The 23,748-nt window shown below is 35.6% G+C and overlaps 4 protein-coding genes across 6 annotated transcripts; 2 read left to right on the top strand and 2 right to left on the bottom strand.

Moving 5' to 3' along the window:
- The first annotated feature begins 187 nt into the window (after positions 1-187).
- Positions 188-3,676, top strand: LOC9310224 (ferric reduction oxidase 4). Of its 2 annotated transcripts, none has more exons than XM_021020846.1 (8): positions 188-608; positions 755-851; positions 925-1,017; positions 1,417-1,644; positions 1,752-2,079; positions 2,252-2,489; positions 2,578-3,302; positions 3,416-3,676. In XM_021020846.1, the coding sequence occupies exons 1-8, from the start codon at positions 487-489 to the stop codon at positions 3,556-3,558; spliced, it is 1,974 nt and encodes a 657-aa protein (XP_020876505.1). In that variant the 5' UTR covers positions 188-486; the 3' UTR covers positions 3,559-3,676. The 2 variants fall into 2 exon arrangements, with proteins under 2 accessions (XP_020876505.1, XP_002874157.1); XM_002874111.2 differs by having other exon boundaries at positions 188-640; positions 925-1,104; positions 1,410-1,644.
- Positions 3,677-7,061: 3,385 nt separating this feature from the next.
- LOC9308155 (ferric reduction oxidase 4) lies at positions 7,062-10,576 on the top strand. 2 transcript variants are annotated; one of them, XM_021022399.1, is made up of 8 exons: positions 7,062-7,394; positions 7,515-7,611; positions 7,705-7,797; positions 8,194-8,421; positions 8,598-8,925; positions 9,040-9,277; positions 9,375-10,099; positions 10,209-10,576. In XM_021022399.1, exons 1-8 carry the CDS (start codon positions 7,273-7,275, stop codon positions 10,349-10,351), a joined length of 1,974 nt encoding a protein of 657 aa, XP_020878058.1. In that variant the 5' UTR covers positions 7,062-7,272; the 3' UTR covers positions 10,352-10,576. The 2 variants fall into 2 exon arrangements, with proteins under 2 accessions (XP_020878058.1, XP_002874156.1); XM_002874110.2 differs by having other exon boundaries at positions 7,069-7,426; positions 7,705-7,884; positions 8,187-8,421.
- A 742-nt stretch (positions 10,577-11,318) lies between these two features.
- Positions 11,319-14,892, bottom strand: LOC9308154 (BAHD acyltransferase At5g47980). The gene is made up of 4 exons (XM_002872039.2): positions 12,660-14,892; positions 12,371-12,500; positions 11,829-12,007; positions 11,319-11,692 (listed from the first exon to the last, which is right to left on the bottom strand). Exon 1 carries the CDS (start codon positions 14,809-14,811, stop codon positions 13,519-13,521), a length of 1,293 nt encoding a protein of 430 aa, XP_002872085.1. The 5' UTR covers positions 14,812-14,892; the 3' UTR covers positions 11,319-11,692; positions 11,829-12,007; positions 12,371-12,500; positions 12,660-13,518.
- A 3,402-nt stretch (positions 14,893-18,294) lies between these two features.
- Positions 18,295-19,386, bottom strand: LOC9310223 (protein SRC2). The gene has a single exon (XM_002872038.2). The coding sequence runs from the start codon at positions 19,172-19,174 to the stop codon at positions 18,455-18,457; it is 720 nt and encodes a 239-aa protein (XP_002872084.1). The 5' UTR covers positions 19,175-19,386; the 3' UTR covers positions 18,295-18,454.
- Between the last annotated feature and the right edge of the window lie 4,362 nt (positions 19,387-23,748).

The raw sequence follows: 23,748 nt of genomic DNA, 5'->3' as shown, positions 1-23,748 counted from the left end.
ATGAAATTTTCAATTTTTATGTGAAAAAGTTAGTTGTCCCAAATATATTGCAGAGTTCACAAAGAATTAAATTTATAGAAACTGAATACAAAATATGATCAAAAGAACCCTTCAATTGCAGAAACTGATGATCCATGTTTTGCTAAACATGTATCTATATAAATTTTTATACAAATTGTTAGCCATACATTTATGATTTATGATTTATGTATATGTGATATGTCTATATTGATATATGAGTTATTATACATTGTGTATATTCTCTGCAGACTGCAGGAAAATAAGTGTTGGGAGATAAGATTAAATAAAAGCAGGGGAAGGATTCTCAGGTCTTAGACAAACACACATAATTATTACATATTAAATGCAATAAGTACGATATTACCCTTATAATCTGCTATAAATAACAAATCCAAAACGCTTTCCATACATAAAACACACTTACATCAATATATTGTGGATACAAAATTAAATTTAAAAGAGAAAATGGGAGATATGAGAAGCTTAGTGAAGATGTTAATGGTGGTTCTATTTCTAGGATGGATTTTTATTTGGATTATGATTTCAACTGATCTTTACAAAAGTAAATGGACTCCAAAACTCGCCAAGAATCTCAATACTACTTATTTTGGCCCTCAAGGTATTCATTTCTCTTTTTTTTTTTTTAGAATTAATTTCTCTATTTATTCTCGCACAAATTTAAATTTTCGATTCCTTAATTTTTGAGTATTGAAGAAGTATCATGTATGTGTAGGCATGAATCTTGTGCTACTCACAGTTCCAATGATGTTTATTGCGGTTCTGAGTTGTGTTTATTTGCATACCCAGAAGAAACCAACCCAACCTCAAAGGTTCGACTTGTTTGTTATAGTTTCATTGTTATTGGCTATTTATAGTTTCATGTTGTAAATTATATAAGTGCAGAGAATGGAAATTAAAAGGGAGAATGGGAAGGGTAATAATGGTGATGAACCCATTGGGGATAGTAACGGCCACAGAGTTGATCTTTTCTCTGTTGTTCGTGGCTCTTTTGATTTGGGCTCTCTCTAGTCATCTATACCTTAGCTATCACGTCCACCTTCATAACCACGACAACGCCAAAATGTAAGCTTCTTAATTTGTTTCTACTTCTAACTTTATATGCTCGAATGTTTTGTTGGAATATATACCACACATCAGAAATGGACACCAGTCATTGATAATTGTCTCGATTTAGAAGTTCATGATTACTCACATCATTATACTATGTGAAACATAACAGATGGAACATACCAAAACCAATAATGCAATTTTTTGCACTGCCACTTTTCATACGTTGATGATTTGTTTCGCTCCCTAGTAACCATTTTGGAGTATCTAGGTACCAAATCCGTAGGGGAGTTGATTTAACATTGACTAAAATGGTGCAGATGGCAGGCAAAGTTTAGGGCTTTTGGACTGAGAATGGGATACGTTGGCCACTACTGCTGGGCCTTTTTGTTCTTCCCGGTGACAAGAGCCTCTACGATTCTGCCACTTGTTGGGTTGACTTCGGAGTCAAGCATCAAATATCATATTTGGCTCGGACATGTCTCAAACTTTCTCTTCCTTGTTCACACCGTGGTTTTCCTTATCTACTGGGCCATGACCAATCAGTTGATGGAGGTTCGTTACAAGTAATTAAATTCAACTATTTCTAATTATATAAAAAGTATTTATTCTACACCCAAACTGACATATTATTACGTACGTTTTTACTTATATATGTGAAGACGTTTGCATGGAATCCGACATATGTGTCTAACCTAGCCGGAACAATAGCGATGGTGATTGGAATTGCGATGTGGGTGACGAGTTTACCATCCTATAGACGAAAGAAGTTCGAGCTTTTCTTCTACACTCACCAACTCTACGGTCTCTACATAATCTTCTACGTAATGCATGTGGGAGACTCGTGGTTCTGCATGATCTTGCCAAACATCTTCCTCTTCTTCATCGACCGCTACTTGAGATTCTTACAATCCACCAAGAGATCCAGACTTGTTTCTGCTAAGATCTTACCTTCAGACAACCTCGAACTCACTTTCGCCAAAACTTCAGGTTTATAATAATTCCTTCAAAAAAAAAAAAAGTTTATTCCTCCCTTTACGTTTACATTCAAATGAAACCACAAAATTTTAGGGTTTTTCTTTCAACATATATCGGTTTTAAATTACAAATGCAAACGCAAAACGCAAAGGAAATGATAAATTCGATTGGTATATATTTTTAGGCGTACATTATACCCCAACAAGCATATTGTTTCTACATGTGCCGAGCATTTCCAAGCTTCAATGGCATCCATTCACAATAACTTCGAGCAGCAACTTAGAGAAAGATACGCTAAGTGTTGTGATCAGGAGACAGGGAAGTTGGACTCAAAAGCTTTACACACATCTCTCTTCTTCCATTGATTCTCTCGAAGTTTCTACTGAAGGTCCTTATGGCCCTAACTCTTTTGATGTCTCGAGGTACAAATTTCAAAAGTCTTATTTCAGTTTCTTGCTTAACTACTTTATCATAAGTTTGAATAATTGTTATATTTCTCATCAAATATAGGCATGGCTCTCTAATACTAGTGGGCGGTGGTAGCGGAGTTACACCCTTCATTTCGGTGATCAGGGAACTCATATTTCAGAGCCAAAACCCGAGCGCAAAACTACCAAATGTTCTCCTTGTTTGTGCCTTTAAACATTACCATGATCTTGCGTTTTTAGACTTAATCTTCCCATCAGATATATCAGTCTCGGACATTTCTAAGCTAAATCTCCGAATTGAGGCCTATATTACAAGAGAAGACAAGAAGCCCGAGACAACTGATGATCACAGACTTCTTCAGACAAAATGGTTCAAACCGCAGCCTCTAGACTGCCCTATCTCACCTGTTCTTGGACCCAACAACTTCCTCTGGCTCGGAGTCGTGATTTTATCATCATTCTTCATGTTTCTCTTGCTCATAGGGATTGTCACACGTTACTATGTATACCCTGTTGATCATAACACAGGAAAGATCTACAATTTCTCGTATAGAGCGCTTTGGGATATGTTCCTAGGATCTGTGTGCATTTTCATCTCTTCAAGCATAGTTTTCTTATGGCGCAAGAAACAGAACAAAGAAGGAGATAAGGAGTCCAAGAAGCAGGTACAGAGCGTAGAGTTTCAGACTCCCACGTCTTCTCCAGGTTCATGGTTCCACGGCCACGAGAGAGAGCTCGAGAGCGTTCCCTATCAATCCATAGTACAAGCCACTTCAGTCCACTTCGGCTCCAAACCTAATTTGAAAAGTAAGTAAACTATTACCACTAAGAGTCCACATGATAGCATCACTTACATAACATAAATGCTGTAAGTGAATGTACATGCATGAAGCTGATACTTTAACCTTATCGTTTTACAGAGATTCTATTTGAGGCAGAAGGTTCCGAAGACGTTGGGGTGATGGTTTGCGGACCAAGAAAGATGAGACATGAGGTTGCAAAGATATGTTCATCTGGTTTGGCTAAGAACCTTCACTTTGAGGCAATTAGTTTCAACTGGTGATTGATTCCATGTCCCAACTATCTTTGTTTATTATATTCATCATAATGACCGTTGATGTCTAGTTTGTTTGCTGTTCAATTTTTTCCTTTTGTTGGTTAAATGATTATTATTACTATGAAGCTTTTATTTGAAAGAAACAAGTCTGTTTTAAATATATAATTATTTAGTAAAATAAATTGCATTTAAAACAAAAATAAATAAAAGAGAGCTAGCTGATGGAGCAAAGCAGTATCAAGGTAAGTGACAGCTTGCCATGAACCAAAGTGCATATCTGTTGCTGGATTCCTTCTGATGAAACCATCTCTTTCATTTTAATGCCTGAAGCTTCCCTGGGTAGGGGACCATGTAGTATCCTTTCCAAGCTATCCTTGAACCCACATTGAAAGGTTTCTCAATCCTTTTGACGGATTTGCCTACTATTAGACTAAAAAGGCCACTTGTTTACATGTGTCTCTTTCTTTAGACTTTATCCAATAGAACCAGTTAGGAATGTTTCATTGGCCAAAGGCTAGACCCGAACCGTTTTGAACCCTAATACCCTTTTTCCAATGTAAAAGCACATCACTGACTAAGCTCGAGGACTGCAGACCATGGTTTGGCTGGCTACACTTGTTTTACGACGGGTTAGCCCTGTTTTATTTCAACTGGGATATTCTTTCAGCACATGATATATAACAACATCCCAAGCCTCATCTAAACGGCCAATGGCTGCATTTTAATTCTTTTAAACAAATAGTTGGAGGATTCTCAAGCCACACTAGCTCCTTGTAAATTGTAATTGTTGTTCTCATTAGTTTACATTTTCTTACTTTATCAAATTAAAGTGTACTCATATAATAGAGTTGTTTTTATGCATTTATCTCATTAATAAACGATAACCACTTCCATTGGTTGAGCTTTTACATGTTATAATAAATAAATAAAAATTGTCCACTATACATTGTATACAAATCCGTTGTGGTTTTTTAATTTATTTATATATATATATATAAAAATAAAGCTAGATTGTACTACTGTACTGCTCTTTCAATATAAGTCCAATGTACTTGAGTTCGATCGAATTGAAAATGTCAATTGTACTTCCCTTTTCGATCTTGAAGGTCAACTCTACTAGATCAATACGATTCTGTTGGTATATTATCAAAACTGTTTATTTGTTTTCATATCCTGTAAAACTTAAATTGACGTGGCTGCAAATGTGTATGTGTTTAAATATGAAACTTTTGATTCCAAATAAATACTTTGATCTGTGTACCGAAATAAGTCATTATTCTGAGTTTGACGCACTTGCTCATTCCATAAAATAGATATGGATAGCACAATTTTGCTATAAATAAATATATTACGTGAACCAAAAAAAAAAAAGTACTAACAGTATTTTTTTTTTTAATGTAGATATAAATTATTAGCTAAGAATAAGTAAAGATGTAGTACAGGAAACGCTGATTCGTCCGCGCATGAATCATGCCTCTTTGGGCCTTTCTCTTTGTAGAATGTTTCTAAATCTCAATTCGTACGTACGAAATAGCGAAATATTTTTCAATAAAAAAAACCTAGCTGATTTTCTTTTAGTTTGTTTCGAAATCAAATAATAAACTAATTAGTTATGAATAAACTAAATTATGTGAGAAAGTCAATCCAATACCATTACCATTACCAAGGGAAAACGGCAAAAATCAACCTCGACTATTTTTATGCGGCCATTTTAAATCCAAACTCTGATTCCCTGCACTTATCAACTTAAACTCTCGTAAATTTCAAATAATAAATTTGAACTATGTAACTGTTAGCCAATTTCAACATATACATGTTATTATGTAATGTAACAAACATGAATTATGTAACTTTTAACCAATTGAATAAAATAGATGATTCATATACAAAAGAACAGATAATTACGACTTAACAATTCTAATCGACATTAACAAATACAAAAACAAATTAGGTTGAAATTGGTTAACAGTTATATAGTTCAGGTTTGTTATTTAAAATTTATGTGGGTTCGAGTTGATAAATGCAGAGGGACAGAGTTTGGGTTGAAAAAGCCGCATAGAAATAGTTAGGGTTGATTTTGGCCGTTTTTCTCCATTACCAACGTGCATACATGGGAAAGGAAACAACTAAAACGAATATTAAATCATTCGGAAAATAAACTAATAAAAATATTAAAAAAATGAAATCTGGTAAAGAAACCTGGTCAATCGAATTCGAGCATTTTGATTAACCCCAAACAATTTTGAAATAACTAGAATGAAATTTCTTTTTCAAAACACAATTCCTTTTATTAATAATTTCTTAAACAGTTTCAAATTAATTTTTTTTTTTTGATCAACCTAAAAACAGTTTAAAATAAATATTTATCAGTTTTAAATGTAATTATCGTGATTCGTTACGGACCAACTGTAACTATCCAAATCTCACGCACAATTAATTTAACACTAACAATTGTATAGATCATATTTTGTTAAAGACAATTGATGTTTTGTTCGGAAAAAAAGGGATAAATGATGTGTACAACGATTGTGGAAGAAAAGACGAACTGGGGTTATAAAAAAATTCTATTTCGGAGATATACCATGACCCTATTCAAAACTTTTTGGCGAGATACATCTTTTAAATCACGGTTCATACTATTTGGAGAGAAATGTAAGACGTCACGGGGAGGTACCACGTTCTGCAACCACACTCATCCACTGGATTGATCAGCACGTTCACAACCAACTCTCGGCAATTCGTTCAGTGGGGGACCGACGATACGATCACGGCCTATAAGCCTGGTTTGCTTTCCAAGTCTAAAAAATTCAACAAATGCTCTGTTTTTCCAATTTAAATCCCTGCTCTATTTTCTTTCAACATTTAAGAAATAGCTGGTGTAAAAATATATATTTTTTTTAATATAAATTTACATTTTATTCAAAAAAAAAACCTTTAAAAAATATTTACTTCCGCAAAATTGAATAATGCTTTCTAAAACTTAAAGTGTCACATCAAGTTTTGTTTTTTTCAACTGGAGGTACATTAGGCTTACCATTCCAACTAATGTCCCGAATTAATGTAGTCGTCGAATAGTTCATTCATCAAATTTTAACAGATCTAAAATATGACACCAGTTTTAACTGACCAACTCAAAATGATAAGTTTTCCAGTTAAAATCAAAAAAGAAAAAGAAAAAGAACGAATTAACACAATTTCCTTAAACTTGTTATGGTTAGGACAACCGTTAGAAATCAACATTTAGAAACCAAATATACAAATCCGATCAAAGGAACGCAGAACGTTTTCAATTTCATAAATCGATGACCCGATCAATGCTTGGCTAAATATTTTTCTAAATAAATTTTGATATAATTTGCTGGCCACAAATTTATGATATATGCGTTAAGTGTTTTATATTGAATATATATTCTGCTGCCAAATAATTGGGAGAATGGGAGATAATCTATAATATAATAGCAAACCAGGTTTATGTGTTTAGGTTTATGTGCTGCTCACGTCACTTTTTTTGTAAGAAAAAAAAACACATATCCAACGGTCGAAACATAAGCAGGGGAAATTCACAAACAAATCTTAGCATACAACATTTATATATAATTACGATATTACCCCTACCTTCCGCTATAAATAGCAAATCGATATAGTTTTCCACACAAACAACACACTTACACATCAAAATATTGTAGGTAAAATACTGTGGACAAAATATAAAAGAGAAAAATGGGAAATATGAGAAGCTTAGTGAAGATGTTAATGGTGGTTCTGTTTCTTGGATGGATTTTTGTTTGGATCATGATTTCAACTAATCTTTTCAAAAGCACTTGGACCCCGAAACTTGCCAAAAATCTCAATACTACTTATTTTGGTCCTCAAGGTAAGAATTTCTCTATTTAATCTCGCATTTATTCAATCATTTTGATTCCTTTATTTTTGAGTATTCAAGAATTATCTTGTATGTCTAGGCACGAATCTTGTGCTTCTCACGGTTCCAATGATGTTCATTGCGGTTCTAAGTTGTGTTTATTTGCATGTCCAGAAGAAACCAACCCAACCTCAAAGGTACGACTTGTTATAATTTTATTGTTGTTGACTGTATTTTCATGTAAATATTTGTAATAAATTATTTATCACAATCCTATAATATGAATGCAGAGAATGGAAGCTAAAAAGGAGAATGGGGAGGGTGATTATGGTGATGAATCCATTGGGGATAGTGACAGCAACAGAGTTAACTTTTTCTCTATTGTTTGTTGCTCTTTTGGCTTGGTCCCTCTACAATTATCTCTACATTAGCTATCACATCCACCTTCATAACGACGACAACGCAAAAATGTAAGCTTCTATTTGTTTTCTACTTCCAACTCTTTATACTTGAAATTATTTGTCAAAATATCACATGGAGATAACTCAACACTAGGTTATTAAGAAAATGTGAACATCTTCGCTTATCGCCAATTGAAATTCAAAATTCTTCACATGGTTAAGCCAAATGGAACATAATGGATGGAATAAACCAAAAACAATTGCGCATTTTTACACTTTTTTTTGGTACATTCCATCCATAGTACCTAACTACGGGGTATTTAAATCCATAGAAGAATTTAATTAAACATTGATTGATTGATATGTTGCAGATGGCAGGCGAAGTTTAGGGCTTTCGGCCTGAGAATAGGATATGTGGGCCACATCTGCTGGGCTTTTTTGTTCTTCCCGGTGACAAGAGCCTCTACGATTCTGCCAATTTTCGGGTTAACGTCGGAGTCAAGCATCAAATATCACATTTGGCTTGGACATATCTCAAACTTTCTTTTCCTCGTTCACACAGTTGTTTTCCTTATCTACTGGGCCATGATCAATAAGTTGATGGAGGTCCGTGTTACATCTACCTTAATCTTGTCCTTAAACAAAACAAATCTTTCATTAATTCTTTCTTTGATTTAATCTTGTCCTTAAACAAAACATATTAAACAAATCTTTCATTGATATTTCTTTTATTCCACAACTGATATTTTTTTTGTAACGTTTTCTTATATATATATGTGAAGACCTTTGCATGGAATGCGACATATGTGCCAAATCTAGCCGGAACAATAGCGATGGTGATTGGAATAGCGATGTGGGTAACGAGTTTACCATCCTTTAGAAGAAAGAAGTTTGAGCTTTTCTTCTACACTCACCATCTCTACGGTGTCTACATAGTCTTCTACGTAATCCATGTCGGTGACTCGTGGTTCTGCATGATCTTGCCCAACGTCTTTCTCTTTTTCATCGACCGGTTCTTGAGATTTCTACAATCGACCAAGAGATCCAGACTTGTTTCTGCTAGGATCTTACCTTCAGACAACCTCGAACTCACTTTCTCCAAAACCCCAGGTTTATAAACTAGTTCCTCCATTTACGTTGACATTCAAATATTTTTGGGTTTACAAAGAGAGAGATGCATGCTTTATGATTGTTGTAACCATTTTATTTTTTTACTAACTATAGGGCTACATTATACCCCAACAAGCATATTGTTTCTACATATGCCAAGCATTTCCAAGCTGCAATGGCATCCATTTACTGTAACTTCGAGCAGTACCTTAGAGAAAGATACACTAAGCGTTGTAATTAGAAAACAAGGAAGTTGGACTCAAAAGCTTTACACCCAAATCTCTTCTTCCATTGATTCTCTCGAAGTTTCTACTGAAGGTCCTTATGGCCCTAATTCTTTTGATGTCTCAAGGTACAAAACTCAAAAGTCTTATTTCAGTTTCATAATTAATTACTTTAATTTATCTTAAATTTTTTCTAATTGTCTCCATCATTCTCATCTTATATAGGCATAACACTCTAATACTAGTGAGCGGTGGAAGCGGAATTACACCCTTCATTTCGGTTATCAGAGAACTCATATTTCAGATTCAAAACCAGAGCACAAAGCTACCAGATGTTCTTCTTGTTTGTTCCTTCAAAGATTACCATGATCTTGCGTTTTTAGACCTAATCTTCCCATTGGATATATCAGTCTCTGACATTTCTAGGCTGAATCTTCGAATTGAGGCCTATGTTACAAGAGAAGACAAGAAGCCCGAGACAACTGATGATCACAGACTTCTTCAAACAAAATGGTTCAAACCGCAGCCTCTAGACTCTCCTATATCACCTGTTCTTGGACCCAACAACTTTCTCTGGCTCGGAGTTGTGATCTTATCATCATTCGTCATGTTTCTCTTGCTCATAGGGATCGTCACACGTTACTATATATACCCTGTTGACCATAACACAGGATCGATCTACAATTTCTCGTATAGAGGGCTTTGGGACATGTTCCTAGGATGTGTGTGCATTTTCATCTCTTCAAGCATAGTTTTCTTATGGCGCAAGAAACAGAACAAAGAAGGAGATAAGGAAACCAAGAAGCAAGTACAGAGCGTAGAGTTTCAGACGCCCACGTCCTCTCCAGGTTCATGGTTCCACGGCCACGAGAGAGAGCTCGAGAGCGTTCCCTATCAATCTATAGTACAAGCCACTTCAGTCCATTTCGGCTCCAAACCTAATCTGAAAAGTAAGTCATCTATTACCACTCGAGTCCATTGGTGCATCACATGTATGGCAAAAATAATTAAATAAATGTACATAAATAAAGCCGATACTTTAAAATAATCGTTTTGTAGAGATTCTGTTGGACGCAGAAGGCTCGGAAGATGTTGGGGTGATGGTTTGCGGACCAAAAAAGATGAGACATGAGGTTGCAAAGATATGTTCATCTGGTTTGGCTAAGAATCTTCACTTTGAGGCCATTAGTTTCAACTGGTGATCGAATTCATGTTCTATTTATGTTTATTATTATATTCATCGTAATTAATGACCTTTGATGTTTTAGATGGTTTGCAGTTTGATTTTTTCTTTTAATACAATGCAAAATGAAATGTTAATGTATGTGATATCCTGCACACACATCATTATCATCATCATCAATATCAATGTATGGCATCATCATCTTATTGAGCCCATTATAGTGATTGTGTTTTTTTTTTGTTAACTTATTTTGGCCTTTCTCTTTATCATTTTCTTTCAAATTCATCAATACTCCTTCTGTTTCATATCGTAAGATATCTATGTTTCATTGTTTTGGATAAAAACATCGAAAATTAAAATCACATAAATGATTTCTACAATTTTGTTTTAAAATCTATATGACCTAATCTATACTACTTTAATTTTATATAGGTGATAATGTGAAATAAAATTAAATATTTCATAGAAAAAATGAAAAGCTCATATAATATGAAATAAAAATAATTCTTTAAAACATCTTATAAAATTAAAACTGATCAAAGTATAGTATAATAAAGTGTTGGGAATTGAGTCCTTGATTAAACCTGCAACAAAGAGAAAGCTTTAGCAGAGCAAAGAGAAGAAGAAGAAGTCGACAAAGAGAGTCAACGACAGAAGACAAGTCAACAAGGAAGTTGGGCTTGGTGTTTTTCTGTTTGGTGTGATGGGCCTACAAGTGAAAAGGCCCAAACTAGTGAAGAGTGTTTTGTCTAAATAGTTGTTAGTAGGAGTGGTAAGAGTCTACGAGAGTTGTTAAACGTTGCTTGTATGACTTCTATCTAGAAGTAAGGTCAATAGTTAGCCTAGTGTTTAGGAGTATGGCTTGTGTAAGAGTCATGATTAAGGTTCATGTGTCTAGAGTAGCAAGTGGAGATAAACCACTATATGTATGTGTTATGTGTGTTGTGTAAGAGAATCCTTGTGATCCGAAATATCAATGTAGACAATTAAAGTAAAATGTGTTCTTGTTTTCTCTCTAGAACAAGTGAACACAAACGAGTAAGAAAGTGTGAAAGATAGAGAGATTGTGAGAATTACAACATGGTATCAGAGCTTACTTGATCTTGGAGCCTGTCCAAGGAAGAAGAAGAAAAAGCTGTGAGGAAGATGGAGACAGCCATCAACAAAGAAGAAAGCTGGCCGTAAGAAGAAGACGGCAAAGATGAAGAGATGATGCAGCCCGAGAAGCTGCTGTAAGTGAGACGGCAAAGAAGCCGTGGAAGAAGAAGAAGAAGAGAGTGAGACCTTGAGTGGACCTGAGCTCAAGGCAAGAGATTTAAATCTTGAGTGGATCTGTGCTCAAGACAAAAAAGAGAAGAGCCTGCACAAGAAAGAGAAGTGTAAGGCTGAGGGAAAAGAAGAGCAAAGCTGAGATTATGTCGGAAAAGAAGAGAAGGAAAGAGATGTGGTGACAAGAAAGAGCACCACCAACCTACACAAACTCTTTCCCACCGTACCTTAGAGAAGAAGGGCTTCAGGTGCATCCAAGTAGACGTGGAGATCTTCTGGAAGAAGCAATGAAGACAACGGTGTGGAGATGGTGTTGTGAAAGGTGATGAATTCAATCCTTCTTCGACATTGTATTGGTGAAGCTTGAAGATGCTTGTTGAGGCTGAGAATCCGAGTGGTTCATAAGCTGAAACGAGAAGGAGAAAGAGAAGCCAAGGTTAGAGAAAGACCAAAGCCAACGGTTCAAGGAGTCAAACAAACCAAGTCCGAGAAAGCGGAGGTTGATGATTCAAGAGCCTAACAAGCTAAGGTTAGAGAAAAACCAAGGTGGAGATTCAAAGAGCCAAACAACTAAGGCCGAAAGCTAAGGTGATGACTTGAGGAGAAGCCAACCATACTACGGTAGTGAAAGCCGAGGTGGTGGTTCAAGTCAGAGAAAAAGTGTCCTAAAGCTAAAGCCAAAGGTGATGGTTATGAGAATCGAAAAAAAAAGGAGAAGAAAGAGGCTGGTGATCACAGTGACACCAAGCAAGAGAGAAAAGATGCTCACCTAAAGAGAAAGGGAGCAGCCGGTTGCAATGTCAGCCGAGCAAGAGACGTGAGAAGAGCTCACGGAGAAGACTTGGAGGTGACATGGAGAAGGCTCAAGGCAAAGAAAAGCTAAAGAGTCGAAGTGTTACCTGCAAGTAAAATATTTTTTGGTCAAGGATTTGATCAAAGAGAAACAGAGGAAAATTGCGAAGAAAACTAGCCAAGAGATAGCAAAGATATTCGCACAAAAATGAAGAAACTGGATCCATGGGGATCCAGCTTAAGAGGGAGAAGAAGAGCCAACTTACCAAAGTGGTGGTTGAAGACGGCGGCGGAGACTTTCACCGTGACGGTGACTGGTGATCGGTGAGAGTTGTGACCTCTAGTTGCCGTTGGAGAAGCTATGCACCACGGATAGAGAAAGAAGCTCGATTAAGAAGAATCGAAGCAGGAGGGATATGATGAAGAACTTCTCAAAATCGAGAAGAAGACGAAGCAAGGAGCAATGGGATTAAAATCCCTAAATTGAAATTGGGGGTTTAATCTAAGGACTCAAGAGGGAGTGTTGGGAATTGAGTCCTTGATTAAACCTGCAACAAAGAGAAAGCTTTAGCAGAGCAAAGAGAAGAAGAAGAAGTCGACAAAGAGAGTCAACGACAGAAGACAAGTCAACAAGGAAGTTGGGCTTGGTGTTTTTCTGTTTGGTGTGATGGGCCTACAAGTGAAAAGGCCCAAACTAGTGAAGAGTGTTTTGTCTAAATAGTTGTTAGTAGGAGTGGTAAGAGTCTACGAGAGTTGTTAAACGTTGCTTGTATGACTTCTATCTAGAAGTAAGGTCAATAGTTAGCCTAGTGTTTAGGAGTATGGCTTGTGTAAGAGTCATGATTAAGGTTCATGTGTCTAGAGTAGCAAGTGGAGATAAACCACTATATGTATGTGTTATGTGTGTTGTGTAAGAGAATCCTTGTGATCCGAAATATCAATGTAGACAATTAAAGTAAAATGTGTTCTTGTTTTCTCTCTAGAACAAGTGAACACAAACGAGTAAGAAAGTGTGAAAGATAGAGAGATTGTGAGAATTACAACATAAAGGCCATTTTTATTCTATAGCACAAGTCCATTTCTGAGCCGGAGTGATTAGACTTGTCTGATAAACATTAGTTATTACTAGATGAGGACACTAGGACTTATAGTAGCGTAAGCGAGCAGCTCATCATCATGCTCAAACTCAACCATGTCGGTTTCAGGTAGTGTAACCCATGCCTCAATCCCTTCACTGTCCTTTGCATCCATTAACACGACCTGGGTCTTACCAACCGAACCTGGGGCAACCCAAACCGGCTTTCCCCATCCAAAATCCGCCTCGTAAAACGACATCCTGCACCAACTAGACACAACATATGTCTCGGTCTCAGGACTTACCTCGTGCAAAGAACTCAGCATCGCGCTTGCGATTCTCTCTTTGGCTTCAACGCTACTCTTTGCGTCGTCAGGATCGTTTCTGATAAGCTGATTGAGCTCCTCTTTAGTTTTCTGCAGCTTAGAAACAGTTTCTTCGATTTCCATCTTACTCTCTGAGCTTTCCTTAAGTAATGGTAAAAAGAAGAAGTTTCCAATTGCCTTGTGCGGCAAGAAAGAGGAAGAAACTCTAGTTCGCAAGTTCATGGTCTGTGTTATTGCAAATTTTGTTACCTTACCCGCCTTTGAATGCCCTGCCTTTGTCATGCATCTTAACAGCAGCGCCGTGATGGACTCAATACGGGTGACTTGTGGCTCAAGATTGCCACTAGAAGCTCTGTTTTTTAGCTTTTCAATCATCAAAGAACCAAAGACAAACCTTTTTGTCTTAGATTTTGTTTTGCGTACCAGTAATGGAGGAAACTCGATAGAAATATCAGCAGGAGGGTAGAAATCGGGCCCCGGAAATTCAGGATTCACTGTGTCAGCGTACCCTTTTGAAGCGTTTGTCCAGCTGCAAACAAACGTTGACAACGAGGCCGCATCGCATATCTTGTGAGACACGCTAACTGCAACCGCAAATCCTCTGTCTTTAAAGAAAATGACCTTGACATGCAACAACGGCCAGGTTTCTGGATCTGCATGGTCCGGAGAGACAATGAACTCGTGAACCAAATCAGCATCTGATGGATTTCTCAGGAAATCAGAGAGAAATATATCAGCCCGTGCCTCTGTAAACAAAGCTCCTTGGTCGTTGCAATGAACAGTGACACCATCTTTGATTTGTCCAGCGAGTGGATAAAAAAGAGACAGAGTCTGAGAGAGTGAGCTCTTGAGCCTCTGGACGATTATGTCTTCTTGGTTTGCTTGTTCATCGTAGAAGAAAATGGCGGAAACGTAAGTTGAAGGAAGAAACTGGTCGAAGAAAGAAAGAGAAAGGGTTTGGGGATGATTAGGTGAAGCGGGTTTGATTATTTCTTTGCTTACGAATTCTAGCTTCATTGCCACTTCGTCTTTTTCAACAAAAAATTCAAAAGAGGATTAAGAGTTGCTCATATCGGCACTTTGTGTATGCATATATATATATAGACATAGATATATGAATTTGACACGAAATATAGGTCGACGATATTATACTCCCATTCAATGATTTTTTATATATATATGTCGTATTCAGGTATCTAAAAATATAAAAAAAAATTAACAAATTGGTACAATTTGAAAAAATTTTAGTTAACTTTTGATAAATATATAACTAAGAGTTTTCAGATATTTTGGTTATTTTGGATATTTTAGTTATTTGGACCTAAAAATAATTGATATTTTTGGATTCATATTGGATAATTGGGTTACATCAATTATTGTAATATTCAGACTCAAAATATGATTCATTCCTAATTGTAATATACTAGATTATGTACCCGAGATTTTAATTTAATTTTTTTTTATCAATGCATATTTTTAGTATAAATATAATCATTCGAATTTGAAGAGATTTTATTTTAATCATTTGCATTCTTAGTCCAAAGTTTAGAAAATAATTATGTTGTTCACTACATTTCTCTTGTTATCTTCGATGATTCACTCGTCGTCTCTCGACACCTACTCTTTTTTCACCATCTAATGAATCACATGTAATATATTCGACTACGAATTGGTTCCCAAAACAGATCATATCTTTTTCCTTTTTACTATATTTCAAAATTCAATTTTTTTATAAGTTGCATGGTCTTCTTCATTCAAGTGAAAGGTTAAATATAATGGAGAGATATTTGTCATGAAGTTTCTTTAACCATGATTTGGTGCATGTAAAATTGCTTTATAGAGAACAAATCTCATATATGAACTCATTAATAACCACGTACATCAGATTTCAACGTCAAATCTTGCACTTTTATCTTAATCGTTTGAAAAATATAAAATTCTCATTTCACATATATAAGTTAACATATATTATGATTTTAGATAATATTCTTAAATTTGATTTTCTAAAATGTGTTGTAACTTACAAACGTATAAAAAATTATTCTAATTTTAAAATTGTTTTTTCCAAAAACAAAATCTTCTTTATTTCTAATTAAAAACTCTTCGATCTACCATTACTACCATTAAATCACCTTAATTTTTTCAATCAATGTTAATTTTCTAAACACTGACTAATATTTAGTTTTTCCTTTTTGGCTATTCATTTGTTTACAAAATACCATTGTTTCAATTTAGAAAATGTTAATTGTTTATATTATATTATAATTATAATAATAATAGCACATACTCAATTTTTCTTATATTTTAATCGGTATCACGAATTGATACTTTAACATTACCAAATATATTCTCAAATTTTAATTGTGTATTACTTTTTATTTTAAGTAAGAACCTTTAAATTTATTAATTTTTAACTCTTATTTATTTTACTATACTAAATAATTGTAACTTATAAAAAATAATTATTGTACCATTAAGATATATGATAAGCTTCTTTAGTTATATTTTGTTATTGTGGAAGTGATATTATGTTAAGATATAATTAGCAAATTTAATACTTATTCAATCTCTGTTCAAAATTTTCGTATTTTGTTTAAAATATTTATTTTTTCGTTTTCTATTAATATTTAACTTTATTTTTTGTAAATTATTATTTTTATTTAATGAAAGATAATAATATGAAGTGTGTGAATGAAATTTAGTTTTAATGTTTTTTGTTTTAATAAATAATATATGTGAAGCTCAGAAAAAATTAAAATAGATGATGATGTAGATAGCTTAGATGGAGAAAGAACTCTCCCATTATATATATAGATTCAGACTCAAAATATTAATTATTTTATACTTGATGTAAGTGTAACCCAATTATCCAACACCCCATGTGATGTAAATATGCGACCCAACATTACTTGAGTTCGCAAATATAGATTTTAATTTGCCGCAACATTACTTGAGTTCGCAAATATAGATTTTAATTTGCTGCAAATATTGCACCGTTCACGGGTTTACTATACGGGTTTACTACATCCCAATTCAGGGGGTTTTCTTTTGGATATTTCCGTCACATGGGGTGTTAAGAAAAATCGTAATCACACGTAGTTCCAAAAGCTTGCCAGGACGATGGTGCTCTATATATACATATAGAACCAAATTAAGGAGTCTTTCACGATTTAGTCATGGGATAAGTATCCACCATATACTCAATAAGTGGTCGTTCTTTTTCTCCTGCATAATCTTTGGAAAATATATATTCCATTAGACCATTACCATGACTAGTGGGATGACAACAAAAACTCAGTTTGGCCGTGAACTTATCATATACCATCTTTGACAAAAAAAAAAAAAAAAAAAAAAAAAAAAAAAAAAAAAAAAACCCTTATCATATACCATATGCTTCCAATCAATCATATTTTGCATATATTTTTTTTGGGTTCGGTTCCGGTTCTTTCGGTTTTAAAAGTTAGTATCCATTCGGTTATGTTGCTTATGATATTTTCGGATATTTTGGTTATTTTTGAGTATTTTCGGATATTTTTGTATATATTTCAGTTATTTTCGAGTATTTTAACTATTTTTTACATATGTTTCAAGTATTTTTGATTATTTGGTCTATAAATAATTAATTATTTGGAAAATATAATTGTATTTCGGATATTTCGGTTATCCGAAATATTTCGGTTCGGTATCGATTCGGTTACGGTTATTTCGGTTATTAAATTTACAATCCATTCGGTTATTTTCAAATTCGGTTCGGTTCGGTCATTTTTGCTTCAGTTTCAGCTCGGTACATTCGGTTCGGTTTATTTGCCCAGATCTACTTATTAGTTATTAGTTATTACTAAGGATTGGTCTACGGTTAGCTTAGTTGAATGGGCCAAGCTTAGATAAGTGTTAGGCTCATGTTGATTAGTAGAAGGTTCAACTCTTGATGGGCTCAGATTTGGGCTTATCTATTGGGCAAGTAATACAAAATAAGTAAGGGTGAAAATCTTAAAAAAGAGATTTTTTTTTTTTAAATATTTAAAGGGTAATTTAGGTGAATAACCCAAAAAAAAAAGAAAAATTAGTTTTTTAGAAAGAAGGGTACAGAGAGATAGGAAGAGAAATAGAGTGAATAGGGGGGTTAGAGGTTAGATATTTAATTTTGTTTTTTTTTAGGTTATTTAGTGCAATTTCTCATATTTAAATTCTTTGCATATAATTTCGTGAAAGCGGTAATAAAACATATGAAAGAAAAAATGCTCATGAAATTTTGAATATTTTAATTCTTTGCATATTATTCCGTGAAGGTGGTAATAAAAAGTTTCTATGCATATTATGTTTATGGTTACTACATTTTTTTTTTTTTTGACATCTTTGAATCGACAAGGCCCGATCCATAGCCAATTCCTATTACGCGGGGTAACGCGACTTAGTGGAGTCGAACTCCGGTGGGAAAGACGGAGTCAGGTGGATTTAACCAATTGACTAAAGGCACATCTCCGTTTATGGTTACTACATAAACCGAACTTTTATGTGATTTAGATTTAGTTGTTTTTAATCGAAGTTATTAGGCTTTTTCTGTTGCAACAAATACATCCAGGACTTAATCAACACATTTATTATTTTTTTATTTTTTTTCAACACATTTTATCATGATTTAGCAGGAAAACTAAATGTCTCAGTCGTCGTCATCCTCATCACCGCCATCAAAATAGTCTTCTCCGGCATCCAGATCATCCTCCACCTTCTCTGCTGCTTCTTCAGCGATTTTGTCCTCAACAGCCTCCAGTCCCTCCGCTAACGCCACCCCACCCAAAACTCCGGCCACAGCCCCCACCGCCAGTCCTGTCCCCATCCCGCCGAACTTGCTCCCCTTCTCCGGTGCGTAACCATACCCCGGTTGTACGTACGAATGAGACGGCGCGTATGGTTCACCATAAACAGTTTGTGGTGGCGCGTGGTATGATCCGGGAGCCGGATGATACCGAGGCTCTCGAACGGTAACGGTAAGTTCGAGTTTGCCGTGTGGTCGGCCGGAGGGACGTTTGAGCTTGAGGGTTTTCATGAAAGGGACGCCAAAGCCGACGTCATCAATGACATCACGGAGGCTGAGATGGGCGGAGCCGATGAGGGGCTTTGTGTTCTTTTCACCTCCTGCGTGTACGATGTCGATGTATACCTTGTCGTCATCGTCGTTGGCCGGAGGCAAAGGGATGACAAATGTCTCGTTCCACGTTGGACACGTGTCGCCGTCTTCTTCAACTCTTGTGGAGGATTTGTATGTCGGATCAACCCATACAACGGCGTATGGCTTGTTTGGGCCGTTGCGCCAGTTCACGTTCTTGATATCCTTCGCCGATGAGATGGTCACCTCCACTTCTCGGCCACGAGACGACATTTTCTTGAGGGTATAATTGGAAATTTACTTGAACAACCAAAGCAAAAACTTGGAAAATTGGGGGATAATAATTAGTGTAGGGCAATGTATAATATGAGGATTGATCAAGAACATTCGATTGATTTTGGTCTAGATATTTCTCTTCGTTGTTTTACGATTTTGTCCTAAGTATTTTGCACGACGAAAATAACATAATAATGCTGTGTTTATCATTTTTTTATTTTTTATTTTGTCCTAACTTTGTTTTTATAAACTTTATAAGAATTACTTGGTCCAATCAAAGAAATTAAATTGTTTACACTAAAAAATAAAAACCAATTATATTAATAGTTGTCTTGACTCTTGAGATATGCTTATGAGAATAATATTCTAGCCAACACGTCCATTTAGTCGGTCCAAGCAATCTATTGTATATGCGTATACATTATTGCCGACCAAATTTTTTAAATCGGGCCATACATTCGAAATGGGCTCTTTCAGACCTGAACCAAGGATTCCTTAGGAGGTTTGGTACAACAATCTACTGATAAATCTAATGCCAAGATTCAGAACCATGTGAGTCTTCTTCACTTAAAAATCCAAACTATTCATTGCGAGGAGTTTTTTTTTGGTAAACAGGTGAAGATTTATTATACCAATTTTTGAATTTTTACAGAACACGAAGACTCAACAAAGAAAGCAGAAAACCAAAATCTACAAACAAACAACATTACAAAAGAACACTATAAAACAAGGGAAGAACAATGGAAATAGCATTCGTTGGAGGAGGAAGATTCCCAATTCAATCGGTTTTGCCACGAGTCCTCCGCACCCGAGAAACGTCCTCAAATCCTCTGACGATGCGAGGAGTTGGTTACGGTGACACAATTTTCCCTATTGATCGTTTGATTATAATAGACTAGGTAAATTCCAGGCGAGATTCTTCATTTATTTAAAATGAATATTTATCATTGGTTCCTCCCTCTGTCTTTCTTCGCAGCATGTACTGTCTCCCATCTATTATTTTCCATCGACTTTAAAGAGATCAGCTGGATCATCAATGACCCATAAGCTCTTGTGGGTAGATAAAATGTAATATTTTTTTTGTTGTAGATTGTTGGTTGGGTAGAGATTGTGAATTTTGATTCTTATATAATCAAGAGCAACTAAATTTTTCTTTCAAAAAAAAAAAGAGCAACTAAATTTTTTTTTTTATATATAAATTGAAGATCATAAATTTAGTTACCTAGCTAGCATCGGTGCAATGAGCTAGCCTCTTTTAAAAAATAAGATTCCTTGGTCGATTGTCGACTACTAATTGATTCCTTGGTCGAGTGATAACTTTACAATGTTACGGTCGAGTGTCGACTACTACACTCCTTGCGCTATTGGTAGACATCATATTTCATATTTGTAATACACACAACACGTCACACTTATAAAACCAAAAATTTAATTAAAACAAAAAAAAAACAGGTCACACTTGTTAATTGTTATCATTGTTTTCTTTATTTGATTTTTTTAGTTGGCTGTTATTGATTTTTTAAAGCTACGCATTCTTGATTTGGGCGGTTTATATACAATCAGTACGTAGAAACCATAAGATTTTATTAATTAGCTGCAGAAGTCGCTGTCCAACAACCTCCACAGTTCCACTTACCCACTAACTAAATATGGGAAGTAGAGTCCTTGAAATCCAATAAAGTTTTGTTTTCCATGTATAAAATATATATAGAGATTAGAGAGTGTAGGTAAAAAAGAAAACCCAACAACTTCGTCTAATCCATTATAAATTCTTAATTATTATTTCAGAAATTGAAACATTAATTTTGTTTCATTAACAAAATCACCCATTAAAAACCTCAGGATTAGTTGTAGTAAACAGATCCTTAAAATATGACACCGCTATATTTTGAACATCTTTTTCCTCTACCGACCAAACCCCGTTTTCATCATGTAACCCCGTTATTCGATTCCTAGCCCATCTTTGTTTTGTTAGTGCATGAAAATACTTTGAATTATTATCCCCTAATTGCATCCAACAACACCTACTTTTCTGATGCCAATACAATTCCTCATCTCGATAAGCCTCTTTCAAACGCAAGGTTAATTCTGTAATCTCCTCCCTTGGTCTCCTATCATCTCTCTGTGCCACAAGTAATTCCGATTTTAGTTCCTCAATTGTTTGCCGCCCATAGGGAGATAAATCTTTCCTCCATTGCGAGATAGCCCGCCTACAATTCTTCAATTTTTCCACAAAATTTCCCTCTCCTAACGCAGAGTCAGAATTCCAACCATTTGAAATTGCCTCGAGTAATCCTTCCTTCCCAATCCATCTTTCATCAAACCTAAAATTTCTTTTTCCACGTGGAACCTTATCCATAAGCGTAGCTACCACCGGTGAATGGTCGGAAGCTACCATTGGTAAATATTCAACAAACAAATTGCAGAATAATTCATGCCAATCTTCGTTTGCTAAAGCTCTATCCAAACGACACCGAATTGGTTTCTTATCCCGCCAACCCCGCCATGATAACCAATCTCCGATATATGGAAAGTCCAAATGACCGCAATTCTGGATCATTAAATTAAAAGGGATAAAAGAAGATGCATTTCTTAAATTACCACATATTTTCTCGTGATTTCCGGTTAATTCATTAAAGTCTCCTATTAAGAACCAAGGTGTGTCTCTAACCAAACCGATTCGTGTTAACCGTTCCCAAACTTGATCTCTATTCTTTGGAACCAGATCACCGTAAACAAAAGTAAGATGTATTGTTTTTCCTTTTACCACCGCCTCAACATCAATTAAACGATTACTTTCATAAATAATTGAAACATTAAAATCATTATTGTAATAAAGTGCTAAACCGCCGCTACAACCGATAGGATCAACCGTTTTTAAATTTTTGTAACCAACCGATAGGATCAACCGATAGGATCAACCGTTTTAATAATTTTCTAACGGCACCCGCAACGGAATGTGAGGTGAGAACGGCTCTGTTTATGATGCACCCGGAAAAAGCGCCTGGACCTGATGGTATGACTGCTTTATTTTTCCAGAAGGCTTGGGTTACTATTAAAACAGATCTTTTTTGTCTGGTTAACTCTTTTTTAGAGGATGAAATTTTTGATAAACGGCTAAATACGACTAATATTTGCCTAATTCCAAAAACGGAAAGACCAACACGGATGACGGAATTACGGCCTATTAGTCTTTGCAATGTTGGGTATAAAATTATATCGAAGATCCTTTGCCAAAGACTCAAGACGGTGCTACCAAAACTGATTTCGGAAACACAATCGGCTTTTGTAGAAGGACGTTTGATTTCGGATAATATTCTCATTGCACAAGAGATGTTCCATGGGTTGAGAACTAACCCATCTTGTAAAGGCAAATTTATGGCTATTAAAACGGATATGAGCAAGGCTTATGATAGGGTGGAATGGATTTTCATCGAGAAGGTCTTAAGGAAGTTGGGCTTCTGTGAAAAATGGATTAAATGGATAATGTGGTGTATTACAATGGTCCAATATAGAGTTCTCCTTAATGGACAACCTAGAGGACTAATAGTACCAGAGAGGGGTTTACGACGAGACCCGCTCTCACCTTATTTATTCATCCTTTGCACAGAAGTGCTCATTGCAAATATTCGGAAAGCTGAACGGAAAAAATTAATTATGGGCATCAAAGTGGCAAATGCAAGCCCTTCGGTTTCACATCTGTTATTTGCGGATGATAGTTTATTTTTTTGCAAGGCTAACAAGGACCAATGCGGGGTAATTTTAGAGATTTTAAAGAAGTATGAAGAGGTCTCGGGACAACAGATTAATTATTTAAAATCCTCGATTCAGTTTGGACACAAGGTAGATGATGATATCAAGGAAGAAATCAAATCTACCTTAGGTATCACTAATATCGGTGGTATGGGTTCTTATCTCGGATTGCCGGAGAGTTTAGGGGGCTCCAAGACAAAAAATTTCTCTTTTGTTAGAGATAGACTAACAAGGATTAACGGATGGTCGGCCAAATTTTTATCAAAATGGGGAAAAGAAGTGATGATTAAATCGGTAGCTGCAGCATTACCAACTTATGTTATGTCGTGCTTCAGACTACCGAAAACAATCACTTCTAAACTTACTAGCGCGGTAGCAAATTTCTGGTGGAGCTCAAATGGTGACTCCAGAGGTATGCACTGGATGGCTTGGAACAAATTGTGCAATAGCAAATCGGAAGGGGGGATAGGATTTCGGAATGTGGACGATTTTAATTCAGCTTTACTAGCAAAACAATTATGGCGGTTGATTACGGTTCCAGATTCTCTATTCACAAAAGTGTTTAAAGGACGGTATTTTAGGAAATCCAATCCTTTGGAAAATATAAAATCATATTCCCCATCGTATGGATGGCGGAGTATATGTTCAGCTAGATCTCTGGTTAATAAAGGACTTATTAAAGAGTCGGATCTGGGACATCCATCTCGGTGTGGGAGGATCCCTGGATTCCAGCTCAATTCCCGAGACCAGCAAAAAGTAATGGTTCAGTTGCTGACCCATCTTTAAAAGTTAAAGACCTTATAGATAGTCGGTCAAAT

This window comes from Arabidopsis lyrata (assembly GCF_000004255.2).
Source record: "Arabidopsis lyrata subsp. lyrata unplaced genomic scaffold ARALYscaffold_6, whole genome shotgun sequence".
In the NCBI taxonomy this organism is placed as follows: Eukaryota; Viridiplantae; Streptophyta; class Magnoliopsida; order Brassicales; family Brassicaceae; genus Arabidopsis; species Arabidopsis lyrata.
The sequence above is the reverse complement of the archived record's forward strand: the minus strand, read 5'-3'. Positions and strand labels throughout refer to the sequence as shown.